The 23,086-nt window shown below is 51.9% G+C and overlaps 10 protein-coding genes across 10 annotated transcripts; 5 read left to right on the top strand and 5 right to left on the bottom strand.

Moving 5' to 3' along the window:
• Window positions 1-553: 553 nt before the first annotated feature.
• MRS44_008998 (uncharacterized protein) lies at window positions 554-1,015 on the top strand (the record flags this gene model as incomplete). Its single annotated transcript, XM_046281228.2, has 1 exon — window positions 554-1,015. One exon carries the CDS (start codon window positions 554-556, stop codon window positions 1,013-1,015), a length of 462 nt encoding a protein of 153 aa, XP_046132459.2.
• Window positions 1,016-1,676: 661 nt separating this feature from the next.
• Window positions 1,677-2,024, top strand: MRS44_008997 (uncharacterized protein; the record flags this gene model as incomplete). Its single annotated transcript, XM_046273872.2, has 1 exon — window positions 1,677-2,024. The coding sequence occupies one exon, from the start codon at window positions 1,677-1,679 to the stop codon at window positions 2,022-2,024; it is 348 nt and encodes a 115-aa protein (XP_046132458.2).
• Window positions 2,025-2,784: 760 nt separating this feature from the next.
• On the top strand, window positions 2,785-3,348 carry MRS44_008996 (uncharacterized protein; the record flags this gene model as incomplete). Its single annotated transcript, XM_046284101.2, has 3 exons — window positions 2,785-2,902; window positions 2,974-3,181; window positions 3,231-3,348. 3 exons carry the CDS (start codon window positions 2,785-2,787, stop codon window positions 3,346-3,348), a joined length of 444 nt encoding a protein of 147 aa, XP_046132457.2.
• Window positions 3,349-3,702: 354 nt separating this feature from the next.
• Window positions 3,703-4,494, bottom strand: MRS44_008995 (uncharacterized protein; the record flags this gene model as incomplete). Its single annotated transcript, XM_046276385.2, has 1 exon — window positions 3,703-4,494. One exon carries the CDS (start codon window positions 4,492-4,494, stop codon window positions 3,703-3,705), a length of 792 nt encoding a protein of 263 aa, XP_046132456.2.
• A 2,139-nt stretch (window positions 4,495-6,633) lies between these two features.
• Window positions 6,634-7,798, top strand: MRS44_008994 (uncharacterized protein; the record flags this gene model as incomplete). The annotated part of the gene is made up of 4 exons (XM_046281227.2): window positions 6,634-6,899; window positions 6,952-6,974; window positions 7,026-7,431; window positions 7,486-7,798. 4 exons carry the CDS (start codon window positions 6,634-6,636, stop codon window positions 7,796-7,798), a joined length of 1,008 nt encoding a protein of 335 aa, XP_046132454.2.
• A 902-nt stretch (window positions 7,799-8,700) lies between these two features.
• On the bottom strand, window positions 8,701-11,403 carry MRS44_008993 (uncharacterized protein; the record flags this gene model as incomplete). The annotated part of the gene is made up of 2 exons (XM_046280086.2): window positions 8,701-11,133; window positions 11,179-11,403. 2 exons carry the CDS (start codon window positions 11,401-11,403, stop codon window positions 8,701-8,703), a joined length of 2,658 nt encoding a protein of 885 aa, XP_046132453.2.
• A 1,418-nt stretch (window positions 11,404-12,821) lies between these two features.
• On the bottom strand, window positions 12,822-15,311 carry MRS44_008992 (uncharacterized protein; the record flags this gene model as incomplete). Its single annotated transcript, XM_046276384.2, has 17 exons — window positions 12,822-12,945; window positions 13,001-13,092; window positions 13,152-13,209; window positions 13,258-13,298; window positions 13,414-13,553; window positions 13,619-13,736; window positions 13,786-13,803; window positions 13,858-14,005; window positions 14,061-14,080; window positions 14,136-14,211; window positions 14,298-14,331; window positions 14,382-14,439; window positions 14,491-14,516; window positions 14,567-14,629; window positions 14,685-14,865; window positions 14,920-14,931; window positions 14,994-15,311. The coding sequence occupies 17 exons, from the start codon at window positions 15,309-15,311 to the stop codon at window positions 12,822-12,824; spliced, it is 1,527 nt and encodes a 508-aa protein (XP_046132452.1).
• Window positions 15,312-16,155: 844 nt separating this feature from the next.
• Window positions 16,156-17,223, top strand: MRS44_008991 (uncharacterized protein; the record flags this gene model as incomplete). Its single annotated transcript, XM_046269756.2, has 1 exon — window positions 16,156-17,223. The coding sequence occupies one exon, from the start codon at window positions 16,156-16,158 to the stop codon at window positions 17,221-17,223; it is 1,068 nt and encodes a 355-aa protein (XP_046132451.1).
• A 158-nt stretch (window positions 17,224-17,381) lies between these two features.
• On the bottom strand, window positions 17,382-19,843 carry MRS44_008990 (uncharacterized protein; the record flags this gene model as incomplete). The annotated part of the gene is made up of 6 exons (XM_046284100.1): window positions 17,382-17,972; window positions 18,022-18,155; window positions 18,202-18,758; window positions 18,805-19,156; window positions 19,205-19,355; window positions 19,406-19,843. 6 exons carry the CDS (start codon window positions 19,841-19,843, stop codon window positions 17,382-17,384), a joined length of 2,223 nt encoding a protein of 740 aa, XP_046132450.1.
• Window positions 19,844-21,123: 1,280 nt separating this feature from the next.
• MRS44_008989 (uncharacterized protein) lies at window positions 21,124-22,699 on the bottom strand (the record flags this gene model as incomplete). The annotated part of the gene is made up of 4 exons (XM_046276383.2): window positions 21,124-21,819; window positions 21,878-22,279; window positions 22,325-22,339; window positions 22,391-22,699. The coding sequence occupies 4 exons, from the start codon at window positions 22,697-22,699 to the stop codon at window positions 21,124-21,126; spliced, it is 1,422 nt and encodes a 473-aa protein (XP_046132449.1).
• Window positions 22,700-23,086: the final 387 nt, after the last annotated feature.

Raw genomic sequence — 23,086 nt, 5'->3', positions numbered from 1 at the left:
TCTTCATTCCGAAACTGGGATAACATCCTTGGATCTGAAGTATGAACATCAATAGAAGGGTCGGAAATCAAGATGCCACCTATGAATCTACCACGGTGCACCATCACGGTTCGTCTCAATCTGCAAGATGCCGTTCTCCCCCAACCTAAGTACGTCCACATGAACCTCCTGACCAGTGCTAAATGCTATTAAGGACCGCGGGGGATTCATTGCTTGAACGCTCCGACGCGGTCTCCATCACAATAGCCTCTCGGGAAGGTGGATGATGATGATCAAGGTTTTCGTAACAGGATACACCCGATCCAAAAGCCTCAAGTGTCTAGAATGCCTACTGATATCTATCCAAATGAGAGAGAGAGAGAGAGAGAGAACCATTGTATTGATATCGAGAAATCCATCAAGTCTTTACTCTTTTCCCTCGCCGGCTCCAATAACTCTCTCTACTACCGGACAATCATATCGATCAGCCAAGCTTTATCCAGCATTTTAGCATGTACTAGCATCCGCCTAACTCCATCGCACTCGTTAATCCGAGGACAGCTACATCTTCATTATGACTTCAACAATGGAAGAGTTCGAAGCAGCCCATTCTGAAATCTCTTGGTGCGATTTGCTGCCGTACATGGGAGTCTGGACGCCAGATACGGCAGCCGTCTTTGAAAATTTCGAAAATGCCAACTTTTTCGGGCGGTTCAATACCTGGCATTCGGCCCAGGAGATCAGGGAGGCAATCGAAGCCACAACATGGGTGGACCACTCTTTCTGCTTGTTCCTCGACAGCAGCATCTTCGTCTTTTCGGGGACTCGAGAGGATCACTCCTGGCACATGAATCAAGTCTGGTGGATGCTCGACGGCCTCTTGATGGGCCACGATCACTTCAGCTGTGTTTGCTTCGCGCCGATGAGCATCCGTGCAGGCTTCACAATTGACCCGCTTGGACGAGCTTTTATCGTGACGGACGTGGGTGCTTTTATTAAGGATAATGGCCGTAGGCATACCCATAAAGAGAATTAGATTGATGAACCATTAACCGAGGTGTTCTGTAATCTTGTTATCGTTACTGGTTATTGCGCGAGTTTCGGGCTTCGACATCCTCGGTCTTATTATAATCAATACTGATTACTTCTCAACTCGGGGACGAAACTCAGGCATACCATAGTCGAATTTCCATTTCCACAGCTAAGCTCTTGTCGCTCTAAGCTAAGCTGGAGCTAGGCTCAGGCCAGGGAGCGCGTAGTCCAGCCCAAGGCGCAGCATCTGGGTGCTTGGCGATGTCCTCTGGGGCCAACAACATCCAACTCACATAGTGACTTGACCACCAAGCAACCAAGGAACGAAAATGTGTTTGCTTGTTCTGTACTGCTTTTGGGTTCTTCTCGTCTCGGCTTAGTGGGATCACCCCGACTGCTCTGCTGCTGGCTCCTTGAGCATTCACATTAACCCAAGCACGGCTCAACTGAGGCCCCAAAGATACCACGATCTTGGTCATTTGCCATGGATTCCAACGTGGCACGAATGCTGATGATTTGACAGCAGCCACTGCCCTCTTGTCTACCAACAGCCGTTACAGGGACATTACGGAGTGGGGGAGATTCTGCAGCGCGCTTCCTCGGTTATTGATGAGGGTCAGTCCAGGGCTTAAGCGCCAGCCTGCTGTTAATTAAAACATCTGGACATGCGAGCCACCACAGCGGGGGCCCAACAGGAGCTGGTCAGGTCTGGAGAACCCTTAGATCCTTTCTATCCACCGGACATCAATCAGCAGAGCATACCAGAACTGGTGGCACTAGCACTGAATTCGGAGCCGCCCAAGCGTGTTTGCGAGATGGAGCTTCAAAACATTTCTGCTGGCATCGAGACTTTTGGCCAGCGCCAGAAGATGGGTTGGGTCGAGTCAATCGATGATAACGCAGTCACGACAGCAGCTCAAGCGAATCCAATTGCCCGAGAGGAGCAACTTCAGCTGAGATTCGGCATCTCTGCTCCGATGACTCAAGGAAAGGCCTTTGGGTATCAAGAGTAAACACAGGCCAACTCTATCGATAAGTAGCCAGCCTTTGGATGTTTTAAGTGATGGGCAACTGTATCTAGAGCCTTAGGTTACTCATGGTGAAGACAGGTCATTTACCATGCAGGTGATACTTGTCAATCTAGCGGTTAAACAAGTCTTCGAGAACACTATACGCCGTGTCAGAGAGATTGAAATTTCATGGATAATACGTATTGCTGTCTATAAGCCAACCGGCTTGGCAGCCTTCAATAGAAACAACAACAGAATATGAAACAACCTCCGGACTCGCCATGACATGTTTCCACGGGCCGTCGGCAGGCCCCCAATAAATCCACCAGTCGCAACTTGTCGATGCTTGGTGTTTCATGACAGCTTACGTACCTCGGGAGGATCCGTGCATGCCCGGGCCCTGTATATACGAAGGAATGTGTTTGTCTGCTTCATTTGTTGTCGACGCTGGCCCACTTAAACAATCTATTCATCCCTGTTTCTTCACGGCAACATTGCCATTTACAGACGGAATTGACCAAGGGGCACCATCTCCACAGAAGCATTGAATACAGTATCGAAGAAATACCCACTAGAACAGGTTTCGAAAAGACTGGTTTAATCTGCTTGAAACAAAGGGATAGGCGAATCAACAGTGCAATGCAACTATAAATCCTGGAGACGGCCTTCAATCCATCAACTCAACATCACCAACACTAAACAACTACGCTTCAAAAACACGTCTACCGGATAGATAAGCGTCATTGCGATAAACTTGTCCAAAATGTTCCCCCTCGCCACGATCACTTCCCTCCTCGCCATCGCCGGCGCAGCTAGCGCGACGCTGGACCCGGCGACTAGCAACACCAAGGGCGCGTACCCTCGAAACCCGGGCTGCTCCCGTACGTGCCTCCGAGATCCATCGGCCTAGCCCACCCGCATGCACGCTAACGTAATGTGATCTGTCAAACAGCCTCCAAGGTCTCCAACGCCATCCAGGCGGCTGAGTGCGCGTACAACACCCGTGTCTCGGGCCAGCAGACGTTTGCCATCTTCCGTGTCGATCACCAGTACGATAACAACAACGGTGCCCCGTACGGAACTTGCGAGGCGTATCAGTGCACCTCGCCCACCAGCGATCAGATGACCGCCGACGATGACTACTGGACCTTTTTCTGGACGTAGGTACAACTTTGTGAGGGGATTGGGGGCTAAGCTGACAGTGCACAGTGGTAGCGGCGAGTCCTCTGGCGTTGGAACCACCTGCATCAAGGACCCCAATGATGGTACCTGCGGATGCGAAAACTCGGACGGCACCTTTATCCACGGTGGAACCAACTGCGTTTAAGAGCCTAAGGGGGACAAAGGCTTGGGCTCTGGTAGCAAAGCTGGCAGCAGGTTGCGGAATGGGTTAAATAGCATCATCGAGCGCGGGAATCACTCGGCAGGGCGTATTACTTGGTGTACATACATTATGACTTCGCACGGACGAAGAGCAGTCAAAATTTCACACATATTCAAGGGCAGGTCTTCTCCCAGTCTTCTATTCATTGCCATGACAGCCACAGTACTGTACTGCGCATCTTACTGATGCTTCAAACACGTGTCGGCTTGTGAAATCTATTTCTATCCATCCTTATCGCACTCTCGCCACTCGCCTTCCGCAGCGGCACGCATCTCGCCTATCTTATGGGGCCCCTGACTAGGCAACATCAGGCAGCTCAAGAACGTGCTTCAGGAACTCGACGGCATCGTCTATCCCAGTTGGGGAATTGAACCAGTGCTCACCATCTGGATACTCCTTCCACGTCACTTGAGCTCCAAATCCTCTTAGAGTCTCTCTCAAAGCCCTCCCATTCTCAATCAAGACGACGTGATCATTCACGCAGTGCTCCAGCAGCACGGGTGTGTTCTCGAGTATGCTAGCATCACTAGGCGACCCCTCCAGGTTGAGGACCTGTCTGGTGGCGGCCAGAGAACGACCTGGGAAAGGCATCCTGCACGAAAAGCCTAAAAAGGCACCGAGTCGTCGCTTTTGGGCCTCGCCATTGATCGGCCCGAGAATGTCCAGATTTAGCAGGGTATGGACGCTTGTTGCGGCACCCTGACTGATGCCGGCCAGCACGATGCGGTCCCAGTGACCTTCCAAGAGGGCAGCCTCGTCGGCCAGGATGTCACGAATGCGCTGGACGCTCTCCCTCAGACCAACGGCCTGAAGTTCTTCTCGTTCGGCAAAGTTTTGTACGTTCCAGATGTCAAACCACTGGTTGATTCTGTTGAGGGGGAATGCCTCGTTGGAGGTCATTGGAGCGTGGGGAAACACCCATCGGAACGACGGAAAGATCTGGTCTAGAGTGCGGTTGCTCGAGTCGGTCGAGTATCTAAGGGAGCTACTAAACTTGGGTGCCGAGTCGCCGCGGCCGTGGAGAAACACGACGGTGTGGGTGTGTGTGGCTGAAGCTGGCACGACAAGGGGAGGTAGCAGGGAGCCCATAGTGTGGTTTTGGTGGTGATGAGGTTTTTGACGATAACGGAGTGAGATGGTGATCATCACGACTACTGAGTTCATTTTCGGTCGTTATATCTGGTGCTGCGCTATTAGGCAGCGAAATGTTGACATCTGCCTAAGCTGACGGCCAATTGAACCCGGGCAGCGGCTCCAGTTATACAAGGTATCATGCTATGCAGGCATCATGTTACAGAGGCATCATGTCGTGAGACGTCAAGGGCCTCTTCAAAGACACCATCTAGAGAACAAGATGCACTCAACATGCATTCCGTCCACGGACAGCTCCAGTAGAATCAGCAGTCAATGTAGATAGCTTTAGCCAGTCAAGGCCCAGAACCTACCCCGCCTTTGACCCCTGATCTCACCAAAGCCGGGGCCCACGACCCCAAGCTCCCGGTATCACCAAGGAAAAGGCTGGCGTTTCACCGCCCCCTCCCCCCGGTTTACGGTCCAAAGTAAGCAAATTGCCCTCCGAAGCTAGCGACACTTTAAAAAAAGGCTCTGGGTGATCCGCGATTTGTCTGCAGTAGGCGCTGTCGGTCCGGTGCTGGGACTAGTAAGAAGGATATCGAGGAGTTGCACAAGGGCCCGAGGACCCGACGATCCGAGGTGCGTCTTTAGCGTCGGTCGGCGAACCGAGCCGAGTTAACCATGTCTTTGTCTTTTTGCTTTTATCTGAATAACTTCAATCGGCTCGAGAATGTGATTGATGGCGGTCGAGGCTGAGGGCGCAACTTGACGCACATTTCCTCGGGTGGTTCCGTCGCTGACTCTCTTCCTATAATCAAGTGGCGGAATGTCGTCGAGCGAGTGTGCCAAAAAGTTATCCCTTCTGGAAGAGTCCGACCGCGTGGCCATGACCTCCCAAAGTTTGGTGCCTGTCGAATCAAACAGATCAAGAGGGACATGATGGTGGGCTTGACGTCTTGGATACGGGAGATGCAATCATCCAGAACATCTATCTGTGGCAAGCCATATTCCTCTCGCAATTGTTTTGCTTGACTCGCTCACCCAGAAAAGCCTCGTCGCAGCGAGCGCCTCAGAAGAAGGGAGGAGACAAGCTTTGCAGGCGTTCAAAGACACGGCGCGCGTCGATCATCTGCTGTAATTTCTTTTTTGGTGTCGAATACGTCGTATCGTATCCCTTCCCTGGCCGAGGTTCCCCTCAGAAGCAAAAAAAGACCAGTGACCGCTGGTTGAAATCGATCGCTAAATAGTTCGCCGCTTGTTGCAAAGAGGCTCCATCGTAAATGCAAATGTCGGCGTCATTGGTGCTTTCTCGATCGGCCAACTTGCGAGCTTCCCCTAACCTTGGTCCGCGCGCAGATCCCATGTGAAATGGGACTTCTCTCTCATCTCACTAGCCTCCTCAAGACATGGAAAAGACCCCCTCATCCCGGCAAACTCTGATGAGGCGTCTGGGGTCGTGGCGATCCGCGAGTCGGTAGTGTGCGGTTGTTACCCAGGTCCAGACCGGGGGGGTGCCAGCCCAGGTCTTCAAAGGGTCAGCCACTGCGACTGCTGGCCGCGAAATGCAGTCCTGGCTGAAGCCTCCCAATGGCTTTTGGTCGAAACCGTCATCCCTCGCCGTCGGCCCAATCGAGATCCAGCCCCATCCATCACTGCCGGGAGCCGGTGGGCATCTCCATCGCGGAGAGAGCCAACGGGCTAGACTAGAGTAGTTCAAGGCGTCACCCAAATAGGGTTCTGCCCGTTGGACGCTGCTGTCCTCCTGGTGTCCAATCCCCTCGGGACGACATGAGTGCCGTACCGCGCAACGCTGAAATTGCCGTGCTGCGACATGCATAACGAGGCTGGACCTCCCTCTCCTCATCAAGCCCCCTCCCCCTCTCCGCGCGCCTCTAGCGCTACACCCTGCCTTGGGGATTGATCCGCGTGAGCCCTGGAGGAGGCTTGCTCTGACGCCGATTTCGCCATTTGCTTGCTTTTCTTTGGCCCATCTCCCTCCCTGCTTCCCCGGGGGGACGCCAAACAAATCTGCATCAAACCCTTACCTTTCCCCATCCCATTCCCTCCTCGATCGAGACCATTATTATGGAAAACAAGTTCCGGACACCTGCAACCCGCATGATATGATCCCATCTCTTCTTCACTCGAGATGCAATGATCACTCTCCTTTCCCCCCACTACAAAGCCCAGGAAGTAACCGAGACCGACCTCGTCATCGCTTCGCTCGCTTGGGGCTTCACCATCGGGTTCGGCTGGCTGACGACCTGGACCGCCGTAAAGCAGACCACGCAGGTCTACCGCCGCCATGGGAGGCGCGTCTTGAAGAATGCCTACGTTTGGATGATATGGCTGGAGCTCCTGGTGTGCCTCATCTTTGCCGTCATCTGTTTCCTGCATTTACTTGGCTATATACCCCCGAGGTGAGAAGCCTTGCCCTTCTGCTCCAACACTCACTGACCGTCATCCTTGCAGCTTTGCTTTTTATTTCACAATTCGTAAGTTGGTCGGCTTCTTGTCATTAATATCTTTCCTAACCTCCCCTTCAGTTACGACATGGGCCCTCCAAGTCCAGTTCCTCTTGCAGATTATCGTCAACCGATGCTCCATCCTCCTCACAGATAAAAATAAAGCATACCGCCTCAAGGTAGGCGTCGCCATCCTCATCACGGCAGTCAACATCTCAGTGTACAACATCTGGATCCCCGCCCGACTGCAGATATCCGAGCGATACGTCTGGATCAACGAGTGGTGGGATCGCTGCGAAAAAGTCATCTACCTCCTCGTCGACGCATCACTCAACCTCTACTTTATCCATGTCGTCCGCGTCAACCTCATCGTCCATGGCCTCACAAAGTACAAGAGGTTGACGCACTTCAACATGTTCATCATTGGCTTCTCCCTCAGCATGGACGTCCTCATCATCACCATGATGAGTTTGAAAAACACCTTTGTGTACGTCATTGCCACCGGCCTCGCCTCTGACCGCTTGTTGCTAACCTCTCTTAGATACATGCAGTTCCACCCACTAGCATACACCGTTAAACTTAACATCGAAATGTCCATGGCCGACCTCATCGGAAAGATCGCCCGAGACAAACACTGCGGTGTCATATCAGAAGGCACATTTTCCAGCACCATTAGCGACGGCCAGTATCACCTCGAGTCCCTCGATCAGAGATCGACCACCGATAGCCAGAGGAGACTGTCGGGCCGAGACGAGTTTGGCTTTGTAGCAAAGCCAAGGAGGATCCTTCATTGCTGCACAAGGCGCACAGGCGAATTTCACAGAGAGGTTCCAGAGGAGTTTCCCGAACCATGAATGCACAGCATACTAGAATATTAATACGTTATTGTACATATATACAGCATATGTAATACATACTGTTTAGATACTTCAGTCACGATAAACGACCGCAACCAGACATGACTATGCGGTGGCTATCGAAACCATGGCAAAAAAGTCTGGATGCCCCATGAACCGTTGTTAGATGGTGTTCTAATGATGGCTGTTGTCACTTCTGCTCTGCCAACACTGGGTCAAGGGCGGAGTGACTTGGCATGAAACAATGGAATATCTGTCAACCATCTTTCTGGCTAATATTGTTTATCAAGAGAAACTCTACGGTGTTTTACGGTATTGGGTTTTGATACTCTCATGTATTGATAACTGTGTCTTGCTATTCTGGTTGACGGTCTCGTCATTAGAAACAATAATCAGTAAAAACTAACATCACGGCTCTTTTATTGAGGCAATAAGAAATAGATCAGGCTTGATCAAGATACCTATAGAATGGTAACACATCCTCGGATAATTCAGCTGTCGAGGTTCCCTCGCGAAGAATTTGACTAATATTTTTAACAGCCACCCCTTCTACTCACCCTACAGACAAACCAAAGATGTTATCAAGTGCACAAAATGGATTTAAATCAATCCTTTAGATGTAGTAGCATGGTCATATCTCTACTGGGGTAACCCAAGTCCTCTATTTCACTTGGCACGCCCATCATACTCAGGAGTTCCATAGTTTCAATCGTGGCAGCTCTAATGTCATCGATGGCCCAGTTGAAGTGTGAAAGCATTGTAATTGAGCTGTAGATTGGTAAAAACTACAGGCAGAACGACTGCTTAGGCCAAAATTTATAGATATCCAATACTCAGAAAGACGGACACTTCTGTGAAAGTGTCACAAGTCATGACTCATAAACACATCCTATCCAACCTCAATTTGGGGCGTGTGCATGGTGGGAGGTCACGCTGGGCTTCTTCTCAAGGCCTGTCCTCTCCCCGGCGACGTGCTTGGCTTGCACAATAAGCAGACTCACGTTGGGAGTGGCCGTTCGCTTGATTTCGTTGGCAAGGCTGGCGGGAACAGAGCCAAGAGTGCCACGAATGCTGCTGGATCCGGAACCAGATGAATCGCCACCCAATGCGGTGACAGAGCGGCCGAGGATAAAGATGGTGGATTGCTTGTCCTCTGGCTGAGAGCTGAGGAGGCTCGACGCGATGGTGGCGTCCCTCTCAGACGATAGCTCGGTGAAGTGGACGCGGTCGGCAATGGAGTCGGGGATGGTGGACTTGATGTGGCTAAAGTGCAGGTCCTCGGAGGCGTCCTTGTCGGGCAGGGAAATGATGTCGACATCAATGTTCTCGTTCTGGGCAAATTGCAGCGCAAGACGGAAAGCGTAAACGTCATCCTCGCTACCAGTGTACAGAACGCGGATGCACTTCTTGCGACGGCTTTCGGCAGAATGGAATCGGATGGCGGTAGGATCTTGCACGTCGGACTTGCTGATGCCGGAAATCTGTCTGGACAAGGCTCGGGTTGGTCGCACGTCGCTGTCGGTGGGATCAAGAAGGGTGCTGTCAATAAAAAGCCCGACAGCAGCTATGGGCTTCGCGTGATCAAAGATGTTGGCCATGAGCTGAGTAAAATCTCCGTTGGCGAGAGGGTCTCCCCGTGAGGCGCTGTAGAAAGAAGGCAGTTCGGAAATAGTGCCAGTCTCACTCCAAGGAACCAGGATGAGATCACTCTTGAGCTTGGTAGCCTCGGTCGCAAGGGTGTCTGCGAATGTGTTCTCGGGAACAACCGAGATCTGACCAGACACGACGACATCCCGCGTTGTGTTGTTGGCGGATGTGCCGAAAGCCTTGATGATGGGGTCGTGGCTGGCAAATTCCTCAATCTCGGAAACCTTCATAACGGAAGAATTGCGCTCAGTCAAGCCAACAAGACGACATCCATGGATACGAAGGAGAGGCTTGGGAGCATCCACGCCAGTGTTGGACATGAGACCTTCAGGTACAGCACTCTTCTCACTGTGGGCCGGCGAGTCTCCTTCAATTGACGGGCGCTTGGCATGGCCTGCAGTGAACAGCGACACGGTAGAGAGAAGACTAGACAATCCATCAGTTCGAAGATAGACAAGCACCCGATTGGCAACATCCTTATCGCTCTCATCGCTCTCGTCCGTGTCGGGCGGGTTGAGAGGGTTCCCATCCCAATCAATCTTGCCCTGCTTCCACAGCTCCAACTTGCGCTGGTACGATGGCGGATAAAGCCAGCTGACGAGAGGGGTCGTGAGGAAAGTAGTAACAAGGGCCATTACGACAAAGATGGTGAAAGTCCTAGTGCTCAGAATCTTTGCCTGTAGACCAATGTTGAGAACGATGAGCTCGACGAGACCCTTGCAAGACATGAGCGTTCCGATGGTGACAGATTCGCGCCAGACCAGGCCGTTCAATCGAGCGCCCATCGTACCACCAAAGAGCTTGGTGAAGAAGGCAGTCACGGTGACGGCGACCACATAGCCCCATGTAATACCGCTGTCAAGAAGCGAGAGGTTGGTGTTGATGCCCGAGAGCGCAAAGAAGAGGGGAACAAAGAGGGTCGAGATGAGATCCTCAATCTTCTCAGTGAGCTTGATGGCAAAACCTCCCTCGTGGGGACACATGAGTCCAACCATGAAGGCCCCAAAAATGGAGTGAACACCAATGACACTGGTGAAGAAGGCAGAAGCAAAGACCATGAGGATGGTCAACGCAACGACGGCCTCAGTAGGGCCATTCTCCAAACTGTGCGTCTTGCGAAGCACCCACATGAAGCATGGGCGAACAGCGTAGGCAAGGAAGAGTGAGTAGCCGATGGTGACGAGGAGAATGTAGACTGCAGTCACTCCAGCGCCGGAATTGACGAGAGTAACGCAGAGAGCGAGGAGCACCCAGCCGACAACGTCGTTGATGATGCCAGAGGTGAGGACGATGACGCCTACGTTGGTGTTGAGCAGCTTGAGAGCTGTCAAGATGCGGCAGAGGACGGGGAAGGCGGTGATGGCGATGGCGACACCAATGAAGAGCGCAAAGACGCCAAAGCTGATGGGCGCAAGCTCGGGATCGTCGCCGAATTCGTGGTACAAGCCGTAAGCCAGGGCGACACCGCAGCCAAAGGGGATGGCCATGTCGAGGGTTGCGACGCCGACCGCAGTGCGCCAATTGCGCAAGAGGTACGTGAGGTTGATCTCCATGCCGACGAGGAACAGGTACAGGATGAGACCAATGTTGGCGGCGAGCCGGAAGGGTGCCATGCCCTCCTTGGGAAAGATGGCATCGGTGAAGCCAGGGACGCGACCAAAGACCGACGGGCCAAGTAGGATACCCTTCGATCGTTAGCTGTGCTAGGACACGGCGGGCGCTCAACTCACAGTAATGACTTCCGCAATGACTCTCGGCTCCTTGATCTTACTCAGAGGCCAGTAGAGCAGCCTCGTCAGAGCAATGACAATGGTGGCCTGGATGATGAAGAGTATCACAGGGTCGGCGGGATTGAAGACGGTCGGGTTCAGGCCCTCAAAGATGCCACCCTGCTTCGGGGCTCTGTGAGCAGCCGTGGTTGTGGCCGCGGCCGCGGTGGTCGTCGTGGCCGACATGATGGGAGGCTCGTTACTCGCAACTCGAACAAAGGAGCCTTACGAGCTGTTGAAGAAGGCCGAGTCTGACATTCATTGCGGGGAGATGGGCCAGCTTTAAAAAAAAACCCCAGCCAATCCTTGCCTTGCGCATGTGAGAGAGGGAGACGACTGAGACAACAAGTGCCAAGGGTTTCCCAAGTGGAGAGAACAGACAAGGTTGCAGCCGGCTTTGTCTTGGCGATGGCGTTTTCGGGTGAACCAAGCTTATCTGGGGCGTCCCTGAAGAGCGGGGAAATCGCGGTCTGCACATTTCCTCCCCATTCATTCACCTTGATCGATAGCTTGGCTGATGGCTTCCAGCATGTTGTGGCTGTCCACATGAGATCCGCGCGTGGTACATCAGTCCTCTTCCTTTACCGACCAGGCTCCAAATGCTGCCTGCATTAATCAACCCCCCGGCCGTATCCAGGGTTTGCCAGACGAAGCGAGGGCTACGTCGCGAGGGGGGTTGGGGTTGGGGTTGGATGGCCTCCCCTGTCGATCTGGTTGACAGCGGCCGCAAGCGACAATGTCTCGTATTCTAATCGAGCCGGTTATTCGGGGTACTCTGCGGAGTGCCTACCTAGCTTTTTAGGGGAGCACCCGTTTACGCGCCTGCAAAGACAGACCGGTCAAGGCCAAGCCACCCCGTCCTGGCTGACGTTGCCAAGCCCTTGTTTTCGCCTCGCGCGGTTCAACGGGTGGCCTGACCACTCCAGGACGCGGGGAAGAGCTTAAAGACAAACCGTCTTTTCCAGCCTGTCAATCATCATTTGGCTCTTTTGATCTTCCCAATTCTATGTCATGTGGTCCCTTGGACTCTTGGGATCTTGGAGTGGGCATGGGTCCAGGCCCTTTTTGGCTTGCGCCCTCTTGATCAACTCCCCGTTGCCCGCACACCACCTTGGCCGTGTGGTGTGTGTCATGAGACGTCCCGAATGCTGTGCTAGATGGAGCTTACGCAGCTCGATAATCAAGCTTAACCAGGCGCTCGGACGTGAGTATCATGAGTCCATTTGCCAAGTCCTGGCTACCATCCTTCATCATCATCGCGCACGGCTCCAAAAGGGTTGCTGCGGTCCATCGGCGAGGCTCTGAGAGCCCGCAACAATCGACCATAGTGATTGTACGTAGTATCGGGTACGTAGTTTTTATACATGTTTCAATTCTCTCAATCGCCTCAAGTATGAACCAAACATCATCTCGGTTTGGGTCAGTTGTCAGATATCGACTTGTGTCACCGCTCTTGGTCCTCGAGTATACATGCTTCTGTAGTCTTTTTTTTCTTTCTATTTTCACCCAAGACACATACGTGCTCTTGATGTCATGCCCTATGCTAGATTCCGGTATAATATACACCAAGGCATAGCCTAGACTTGATTCTCCAAGCGACACAGTTAGACATTCAGCTGCGCAGTAGCAGATTCCTGGATGTGCTTCTGGTAGGGAGCCAGCCTCTTCTCCACGGGGCCTCCAGGACCGCAGTACTTGTCAACAATTTCTGCGCTGCGACCAGTGTAACTAGAGTTGATGAATTAGTTTCAGTTGGGGTCAAGTCAGCAAAGGGAGCACTTACAGCTCGGCCTTGAGCATGTTGTCTAGTTCACCCCAGATGGGCTTGAAGAAGTCCTTGCTCTTCATGCGAGCGACCAGGTCGTTGGGCTTGCCCTGCAGTGAAACATTGTTATTAGTCACGACCATTAAGAAATACCATCAGTCCACCTTACCTCATTCTTGACCTCATAGCCGGCCTCGTGGGAAAGGACACGAATCTCCTCATGGGCCCTATGAGACTCGTTAGTTGTGTTTAACAGCTAAACACTCATTACTTACTCCTGTCTCGAAGCTCCCTGGGCGACCAGTCTCATGATGATCTACGCTCAAAGGTTAGCTCTGCTTTTTCAACGCCGGTAGCTTTACGGGGACTTCGAAGGCTCCTGATGACGGGAAATGCCATGATATTGGCCCAACACATAGGAAGTAACTCACAGTCTCGGTGATCATGAAAGGAAGCTCCTCTTGGACGCGTGCGTTAATTCGCTTGGGGTAGACCACCAGGCCATCCGAGATGTTGTCGAGGCCGATGAGGATGGCCTCGGCGAGGAGGAACATCTCAGGGATGTCGATTCCTTTGCGTGTCAGCAATGATGGCTCGAGGTGTTGAAAAGGACGGATGAATAAGAGCACTACTTACGACGGATAGCGGAGTCATCGAGTGTTCGCTCCGCCCACTGGTCGGAAAGGGTGTTGGCAAAGTTTGTGGGCTTGGACATCAGCTCACGAGCCAGACTGTACACTCGCTCAGAGCGCATCTACACGAGGTTAGGATTGAAGCAGACAGGGAGATAAAGGTGTTCCTACGGGGTTCCTCTTGTAGGCCTATACAAAATTTCTGGTTAGCAAAGAGTGCATGGTAATCATAAGCATACTAACCATAGCCGAAGATCCGATCTGAGACTTCTCGAAGGGCTCCTCAATCTCCTTCCAGTGAGCCAAATGCCTGATGTCTCCACAGATCTTCTGTGCAGTGGCACCAAGGCCAGCAACGGCGTTGGCAACAACCAGGTCGACCTTACGAGTGCTTTAACTTTAGGTCAGCGGATTCCTATGTTAGCGATAGGAAAAAATCGGCTTACTAGGTCTGGGTGGACACGTCCTGCTCAATGTTAGCATATGTTGCTCTGTCAGATATCTGATAGATGTCAACTTACATAGCAAGCAGGGAATCCGAACTTCTCGCACAGGAGGTCGTTGAGCTTGTCACACTTGGCAGAGTCTCCCTGGAAGCTGCAAAGAGAAAGGTCAGCTTCCCCGAGCACAAACATTTCAATAGAACGGTTGGCATCAAGAGTCTGAAAGTGGTGTCTACTTACATCTCCAGGAACGAGGCCTGTGTTCCAGTGGTTCCTGCTCAGCTGTCAATGACCGAATCTTGAAACAAAGGCCGGAGAACGTACCTTGAGCACCTCGGAACTTGAGGTCCTTTCGAACTTGCTCGATGCTCTCAAGGTCGAACTAGGCAAATTTAGAGCTCTGTCTAGTAGATTGCAGTCATCTTTGGCATACCATGAGGTCCTGGACCCATTGAGCGGCTACCATAACGTTAGTCATGGATCTGGATAACCCGTCACTTTCAACTCACCTCGCTTTCCGACGGTGATCAGCTGAGCAGCCTGAAGATGGGTGTAGGCAAGGGTAGGTTCCTCTACAGGGATGTCAGCAGGGGGCAACTATTGGGCGCTCGTCTGCAGGATCATTACCCTTCCACTTCAGAGCAAAGGCAGACAAGTTCGAGATGACCTTGGCCAGCTTCTTGAGAAGAAGGTCCATGGCCTCTCGCATGAGAATCAGCTCGGCGTTGTCAGTGACGAAGCAGCTGGTTGCGCCATAGTGAATGATCCCTGCAGCGGATGGGGCCACGGCTCCGAACGCATGGACGTGCTATTCTAGCATTAGTAGGGACTTTGATAGACCCCGGTACGGCACAAAGCTTACAGCCATGACATCCTACACAAGCACTGGTCAGCACCAAATAAGTGATAGATATTCATCAATTGGGCTGGACGTACATGTCTACGAATCTTCTCCTCAACACGGGCGACCTCGAAATCCGAGTCAGTGACGGTGAGATGAGCCCTCATCTCTTCCAGGGCCTCGGCAGAGATGGTGTCAATTCCGAGCTCCTTCTCGCTCTCAGCAAGACCCAGCCAAAGCTTGCGCCAGGTCGAATGTCTGGAACGCTGGCTGAAAAGGTTCGACATGGCCGCGCTGCAGTAGCGGGTGGTCAGAGAGGTCTGGTAGCCATCGTACTGGGGGTTGTTCTGAGCCTGGAGCTTCTGGAGCTGCTGCTGCAGCTCCTCGATCTGCTTCTGGTGATCCTCGGACATGTTGTTACTTGGTGGTGATGTCACGAATGGATAATGTTGCGATGTTTTTGAAGGAGCTTGTGAACCCTCTCGCCCGGCCCCACCAAAGAAAAGATTGAGTTTTGATTGCCGAAGTCGCTTGCTGCCTGAGGCATTAGGAGAAACTCTCGGGTAGGTACGGAGCGCACATGAGCTGATCTTGAAGCCCCACAAGCCTCATCTCAGCGACACGCAACCGAGCTGAATCTCATTCTTCAACAACAGATCATGTCTGCATCATTCTTCAACCGAAACCTCCGGGGGAAAACGGACAACAAGGCGGACACTCCCTCGGAAGGCGCTCAGGCTGTTGAATATCCGCTCATCATGTCTCGCAACCCGGGAGCTCTAGCAGTGGCAAATCGAAGTCGCCTGGAGCCGTGAAACACATGGAAGTCAGACCACTTAGTGCAGCATCGAATGGGACTGTTCTCAAAAGGCTGAGCCCTACTATTTTCTTTTTGCAGATGAGCCGGGAGACTACAGCCGAAAGCGAAGTGCGCACAGGGAAAAAAACTCCCATGGTTTTGGATGGCTTGATGGAGAGTCTTCGGTCTTATGAAGTTATAAACTCATCACATTGCCCAGTCGGGAGAAGGTTTACCAGTTAACCGAACGGTGGATCATGATAGCATCGGCTTAGCGCATTCATCCCCACGTTGGAGATCCTTGTTGGCTGGGGTAAACGTTTTGGCAGAAACATTCAGCTTCAACCCCGACGGATTGGGGTAACGACATAGTATAAATCGTCTGGCCCCTTTGAGACTTGGTTGCAAGGATTCGCCCAGTAATTCAAGCAACTGGAATATCTGACTCGCTCCCCATCATGTCTTCTCAACCACGCATCAAGTTTGCCGTTATTGGCGTTGGATTGATTGGACCTCGACATGCCAAGACCGTCGTCGAGAGCAAAGAAGCAGAGCTGGTGGCTATTGTTGACCTGATGCCTGCTGGACAGACACTAGCCAAAGAGCTGGGCGTTGCCTACTTCAAGTCTGTGGCCGAGATGCTGCAATCCCCCAACAAGCCGGAAGCAGCCATCATTTGCACGCCCAATCACACTCATGTCCCGTTGTCCAGGGAGCTTTCCTCTGGAGGTGTTCACATCTTGATCGAAAAGCCCTTCTGCACCGATATATCTAGTGGCAAGGAACTACTACAACATTTGAAGCAATCCAGTGTCAAAGCCATTGTTGGACACCATCGACGATTCAACCCTTACATGGTGACTGCTAAACAGACTGTCTCCTCTGGATCTCTGGGAAGAATCATCGCCATCAACGGCATCTGGGCAACGTATAAGCCCCTCGACTACTTTGACCCACCAGCAGATTGGCGGAGACAACAAACCGGAGGCGTCGTCCTGATCAATCTCATCCACGAGGTAGATCTGCTTCATTATCTATTCGGCCCAATCACTCGCGTTCACGCCGAAAAGACAATTTCTCAACGAGGGTTCGAGGCAGAAGAGGGAGCCGTTCTCACACTCCGCTTCAAGTCTGGTGCTGTGGGCAGCTTTCTCGTCTCTGACAATCTCCCATCACCCTACAACTTCGAGGCCGGTACCGGAGAGAACCCTCTGATACCCAAATCCGGTCAGGATTTCTACCGCGTTTTCGGAACCGACGCAGCACTTAGCGTGCCAGACATGACGACGTGGTCCTACGCGGGAACTCAGAAGTCATGGAATCAGGAGATGGTTCAGCAAAAAATCCCAGTACCCGAAGGAATTCCCTTTGAGCTGCAGCTGGATCACTTTGTCAAGGTCATTCGTGGCCAAGAGACACCGAGTTGCACCCCAGAGGCTGGACTCGCCGCGCTTGTTGTCTGTCAGGCTATCAAGGAAGCTCTCGAGGACAACAAGACTGTAGATATTGACTCGTTTGACTTTTGAGGAGGAATAGCATAATCTCGGGACACTAATTCGAAGAGGTAGAGATGATGAGTGTAGTTAGCCGTATCCTGTTCTAAGAGAATACCATCATTATTCAAACTGATTCGGCAAATGGATGATTTCTGATATGCTGATCTGGTTTGAGCTCCTATGATGCCTTAGCTGCCGGCCTTTGTTGCAGCCGCCACCGGCACTTCCTGCACTTGAACCTGCGGCTGCTTCTTTGCCTGGGAAACCGCAACGTCATCCAGGTACAAATAATCCAGAACCTCATTAGAGAACGTCTTCTTGAGGTCTGAAAGCGTCCACCCATGCTTCTTTCCAATCTCTGTCATCAGTCCCTTGAACTCTGTAATCTCGCTCTGGTAGACTTCGTTGCGCAGCTTCTCGACCCAAGGTTTACCATTGACCTTGTACTGGTACCACTCCTTTGCCCAGTGTGGCCTGACAACAATCTGCTTCCCGTCGTTATCCTTGTAGGTTGCCCACTTATCCAGGACCTGCTGGGCATATGGCTCCCAGATATCAGCAACGGCTCTGAGTGTAAGGATCTCGATTGCGCAAGTTCCAAGCTTATGGCCTCGCTGTGGTGCCATAGTGACTTCACTTGAACCCATGATGCGCATCTCGAGAGGCATTCTCATGGGACAGGTGTCGACGTTGGCGTAACAGGTCTTGATAGCATCCCACCATGCACGTCGGACATTGGTATAATCGCGTTGATCAGTTGTGCCCTTCTTTGCGTGGAGCTATTCCTATTAGTACAAGACTGACATCCGAACTATGCACCTAACTTACGGGAATCTCTACTTCGAGATCGCGCACTCGAATGTTCTGCACGCCTCGCTGGAAGTGAAGGGCATTGGGTAGCAGAGTCCTGATTGGCTTCTCGCCCGCTTTGCGTTCATCAAGGTTCTTCATCGCCAGCCATGCTACTTCTGTCAGCCGCATCATAGGCAGAGAGGTGAATCAACTTACACAAAAAGGTAGTTTGCATATGTGGCCTGGCTTGCAGCGCATCAATCTTTTGCACGACGTTCTGCCCCATGTTCATGATGACAGTTCCAAGAACTTGAATGAAAGTTTTGGCGGTGCTGGGGTAGTTGACAACATCCTTGGTGTTGTTATCTGTCTTCCAGGTATTCACCCACACCTGGCTTGAGTAGGGGAACCAGAACCATTCGGCGTAGAAGTCCTCGTTCGCACGACGCTCAAAGTTTTGCACGTCCGTCTGCTTTTGCTGCTCAGTGCGAGATTGGCGAAGGGGCTCGGGGATGTCCGAGTCCTTCATCTCAGGCGGAGGTGGGATAGCTTCGACGACATCAAGCTTGACTGGAAACATGACTGCTGTCGACATGGCATCGCACTCGAACGTAATGTGAGTGACAACACCAAGTAAACCGAAGCAGCCGCTAGCCGCCTTAAGTAACTTAGCATCAGCCATGTTCACGGTCCGCACCTCGCCCTGAACGTCGACGTATTCGATGCATCGCACAAGATCGCTCAACGTGGGATGCTTGATACCAGCACCGTGACTAAACAAGTCAGTAGCAAGCTTGAGTCTAGGAGGACATTACTTACCAAATGGTGGCATTACTGCCACCAAAGGTAATCTCCACCTCGATAATGTTCATGGGCAGGGTAACATTCCCTTCATTGATGCACCAACGTCGGAACTGCTCATTCGTGGTAGCTGTACCGACACGAACATACTTTTTGCCGCCACTGAGAGCTTGGCCACCGACATAAGCCGCATCTACAACCTTGATGTGGTTGAGCTCGGTTTCCTTGGGCTGGAAAAGGCTCGAGGGCAGTGAAGTAAAGTTAGGCAGCACACCAGCGTTATGCTCGGTCAAGGTCGAGATGAGAACGTCTCCGTTGTTCTTCTGTCCGACTTTTCCGTTTCGCCCAAAAACAGGGGCCCAAGAATGACCTGCAAGACGTTAGTCAAGGATACGGTCCAAGGCCCGTGGCAGCTTACGGAAACCTGATACTCGAACACCGCTGCCATTCTTGACTGCATCGCGAACAATGGTTTGAATCTCGGCAGTGTTCTCAGGATAGTATGTGACTGCGGGAGTGTTCTTCACTGTCCGACCCCAGTTTTCAAACACCTGGTTTTCAACTTCACCCTATTTTCGTCAGACTTTTGAGCTTGAGAGCTTTAAAAGCGGCTTCTCACCTTGATAAATTTTCTGTCAGGCACCGCTTCCTTCTTTGCAGAGCTCAGGAACAAGTTTTGAAGGTGAAGACCCGACACAGGGGGCGCCCCTGCAGGCGTACCCTCCAATTCCGCGAGGAGAGCGCCGGCATCTTTAGCTGAGATGTCTCCATCGACGAACTTATCAAGAACCGTTCCCCTCTGCCCCGGAAGCTTAGATTTGACATCGTCGTAGACTTCATTGTGTGTGGAATCTCGAAAGACTTGAAGGATCCGACGGGCAAAAGCCTCGTTGGTGACTTCAGTATCATCATCATACCAGTCTCCAATGAGCTTGTCGAGTCCAGGAAGCTCCTTCTCGTCCAGCTCGCTCTTGGGGTCCTTGACGAGTTGACCGAGCTGCTGGATGGAATCCTGCAGGGTTGGGATGGGCTCTGGTGCCTCCACAGGTGCTGACATGATGGGCTGTGGGATATAGTACAGCTACTAAACAATGCGAGATGACAAAATGCGCCGGGTACGGGCAGTGGTGGAAGTTGAAATAGGATTTCAAGGTTTCAAGATTGTCCCGCTCTGTAGTGAACGAGATAGCTTGAAGAGTCTCTCAACCTATTCCCCTATTCTATCTCAATGACTTTATACACTACAAGCATGTTTCATTCACCCACCAACCCATTTTTGCTTTCATCGATCGATAAGCAGGTATGCGCCCAAACTAGATCGAGACCATCGGCCGGCTCGCAAGTGGTCTAGGCCCTGCTCCGCCCAGCGTCAGCCAGCCACAAAATGCCCACGCTCGTCCAAGCCCACCTGTTTCGGGAGCTGACTGTTACGAGGTGGTGAGAATTTAGAAAGTTTGACAATGCCACAATGCCGTTGGGTACGAGGTGATGGCCTGCGTATGTGAATCTGCATCACAACACGCTGTCGGCCAGTCACTTCAATAGCGGCTTGTCAGCTCCGTGGCTCTAGTTGCCGCCATTGCCGCCTTTATCTTATGTGAAAGCGAGCCAAGTTTGTTGAGCATCACATGCTTGTCCTTGGGAGGCCTCGAATTGCGATAGTAAGACATGGCTCGCCACATCCTCACTATTGTCTTGAGGCAACAGCACCACCTATTGGTTGACTCTCTTGTCTCATTATGATGAAAGGTGCGGGGTAAAGAGCTGAAAAACTTAAAGACGCCCAACTGGCATGAGGCTTAAGGACCGCCTGTCACTTGTCAATCTAGACAGCTCACACTGCTGTAGGGTGGAGCGAGGGTCAAAAGGTCAGCCACAGGGAGAGCATTTGAACACATAGCTAAAGAACTATTCGGAGCTACCTCGACTAATGGCGGTGCCAAGCCGCGAGAGAAGGGAATAGTTTCTGACCAGTGCTACCGTATGGGCCGGGCCGTCGCGGTACTCTGCCTACCTACAGTCTCTTGGCAAACCATAATCGCATTTTAATGATAGAGCAGAGCATGTCATAATGTCAAGGACACGATTGGTGTTAGCTAACGTGTGCTATGTGACTCTTTGGTCAACTACCTCGTCGTGGCAGCTATTGTTCTGTGTACTCTTCTTAGTCTTTGACTTGTAATGTACAATATCTCCTTCTGTTCTGAGCACTCTCCTCTGAACACAATCTACTATAATGACTGGGTACTAGTAGTTATCATTGACTCGATCCCCGGTTCCACCTTCATCTCTACTACTATACACGCCGCATAGTTTTGTAGACACTGCATTGCCCACCTAATCCCTTTTCTTTCCAATCCTAGGCAAGCAGAGCCACAAAGCCAGGAGTGTTGCCAAGAGCGCAAGGATGATTGGCTGGAGAACCTGGACACCCTTTGCCTGAGCAATAGCACCGACCGCAAAAGGCAGCACAGCCGCTCCGCTACCACCAAAAGCTGCGGCAAACCCGATGGTGCTGACATGCAGATGCTTAGGCAACATCTTGGTGGTGGCGATGACGACAGCAGGAAACAGAGGCCCAATGAAGAATCCCTGGAAGGCAACAGCAACGGCAGAGACATAAAACTGCGGTACCAGCCAGAAGACGAGCTCCAGGGCCATCGTAGCTGGTAGGTAAAGGGCCACAGCAACCTTTACGCCAAGCAATGGAGTGACGAATCCTAGGATGGCACGACCAAGAGTAAGTCCCAGCCAGAAGCCCACAGAGGTCATTCCAGCTGGGAATGCTTCAGCGTTACGGACGCGGATCATGAACTGGACAACCCAGCCACCAAGGGATACTTCAACTCCAACATAGGCAAGCAGAAAGACGGCGCAGAGCCAGGTGACGCGAGCGTAAGGCATCTGGAATAGTGCCTGCTTCATGCCTTCATGATTTTCGTTGCTTGCCTCCATGGTTCTGCGGTAGACTTCACCGCCGTTGGACCAGAAAGCCCATGTGCAGGTAGTGAGTTCAACGATGGCGAGACCGATCTACAGGAGTATTTAGCATTCTGCTTCATGAGTTCAAATCATAACAGCAAGAGCTTACCATGACATAGTAAAAGTTATACCACGGCAGGTTGGCCTTGGTAATCAAGCTGGTAGCAATGAGAGGGCTAATGGTGCCACCAATGCCATAGAAGGCGTGGAGAAAACCCAGGGTCTCGTTTGCCCTATCCAAGTTGCCAACCCAAGCATTCCAGGCAGCATCACTGATACCATTGCCAAAGCCAGCGACGGCGTAGGCCAAGACCAGCACTGGGTAAGGAGGGTGGAGGCAAATGATGATGTAGGCAATGATGTGGCATATTCCACAAGTAACACCTATGCCCCGCTGGCCGATCTTTCTATGCAGCATGTTGTTTATGGCGGCTGCAAGGATATACCCGACAAACGGGGAGAGGAAAATGAGGGAGACGACAATGTAGCTAAGATCATAGTATTTTTCCAACTGCAACGATTAGCCAGAGTCAGAAGATAGGAAAGGGTGTCATACGTATGGAATAAGAGCCTATGAAATGTGTTAGTGAATGGGTAATCGATGAAGGTTACCGCGTCTTACACCGTAGGCAGCGTCATTGGCTCCTGAAGTCAACATGCTCCAGAATGTGGCACCCGTCTTGAACACATTTGAGCGCGGATACCTCCAGCTCTCCACCACCTCGACAGGAGCGGTATGAGCGGCAATAGTCTCAAGTCCATTGTCGTCAGAACCAGTATTGGCGCCGTCATGCTGATTAGATCCAAGACGTCGTGGTTGTGTATCGAAGAAGCCACTGGACGACGACTTAGCCACCGTCGCAGGGAATGGGCTGACAGAGGTCAGCTCGACGGAGCCAATCACGGCAGTGGAAGCGCTGGCAGCCGTCATTGTGGAGCTGAAGCGGCTGAAAAGAAGATGCGTCTGACAGAAGACAAGGGATCCGTCGATCTAGGACGGCAGATGACAGAGAAGCATTGTCAGTCTCTCGAGAAGAGAGACGAACTCTCCTTTTGAAGCTCTACACGAGGACAATCATGTGGATACTCGTTCCTCGTTCTGTCACTTCTCGGAACGAGTTCCCCGCGCCAAGCGAGAAGTTTAGCCGAAACTTGAGATAACCGTCCAGCAGGGCATTCCGTGATGAATAACCATTTGGGGAAGTACACGGCTAAGTCTCGGGTAGCAGCAATGGCCCCGTGACGTCACGCTTTCGTTCGTCTAGCACTGTGCCTCTGGTGGATGCTTTGTGGTCTCATTCTTGGGTCACTTTCTTCG

This window comes from Fusarium solani (assembly GCF_023522795.1).
Source record: "Fusarium solani strain SB1 chromosome Unknown bctg00000005, whole genome shotgun sequence".
Lineage (NCBI taxonomy): Eukaryota > Fungi > Ascomycota > Sordariomycetes > Hypocreales > Nectriaceae > Fusarium > Fusarium solani.
The sequence above is the reverse complement of the archived record's forward strand: the minus strand, read 5'-3'. Positions and strand labels throughout refer to the sequence as shown.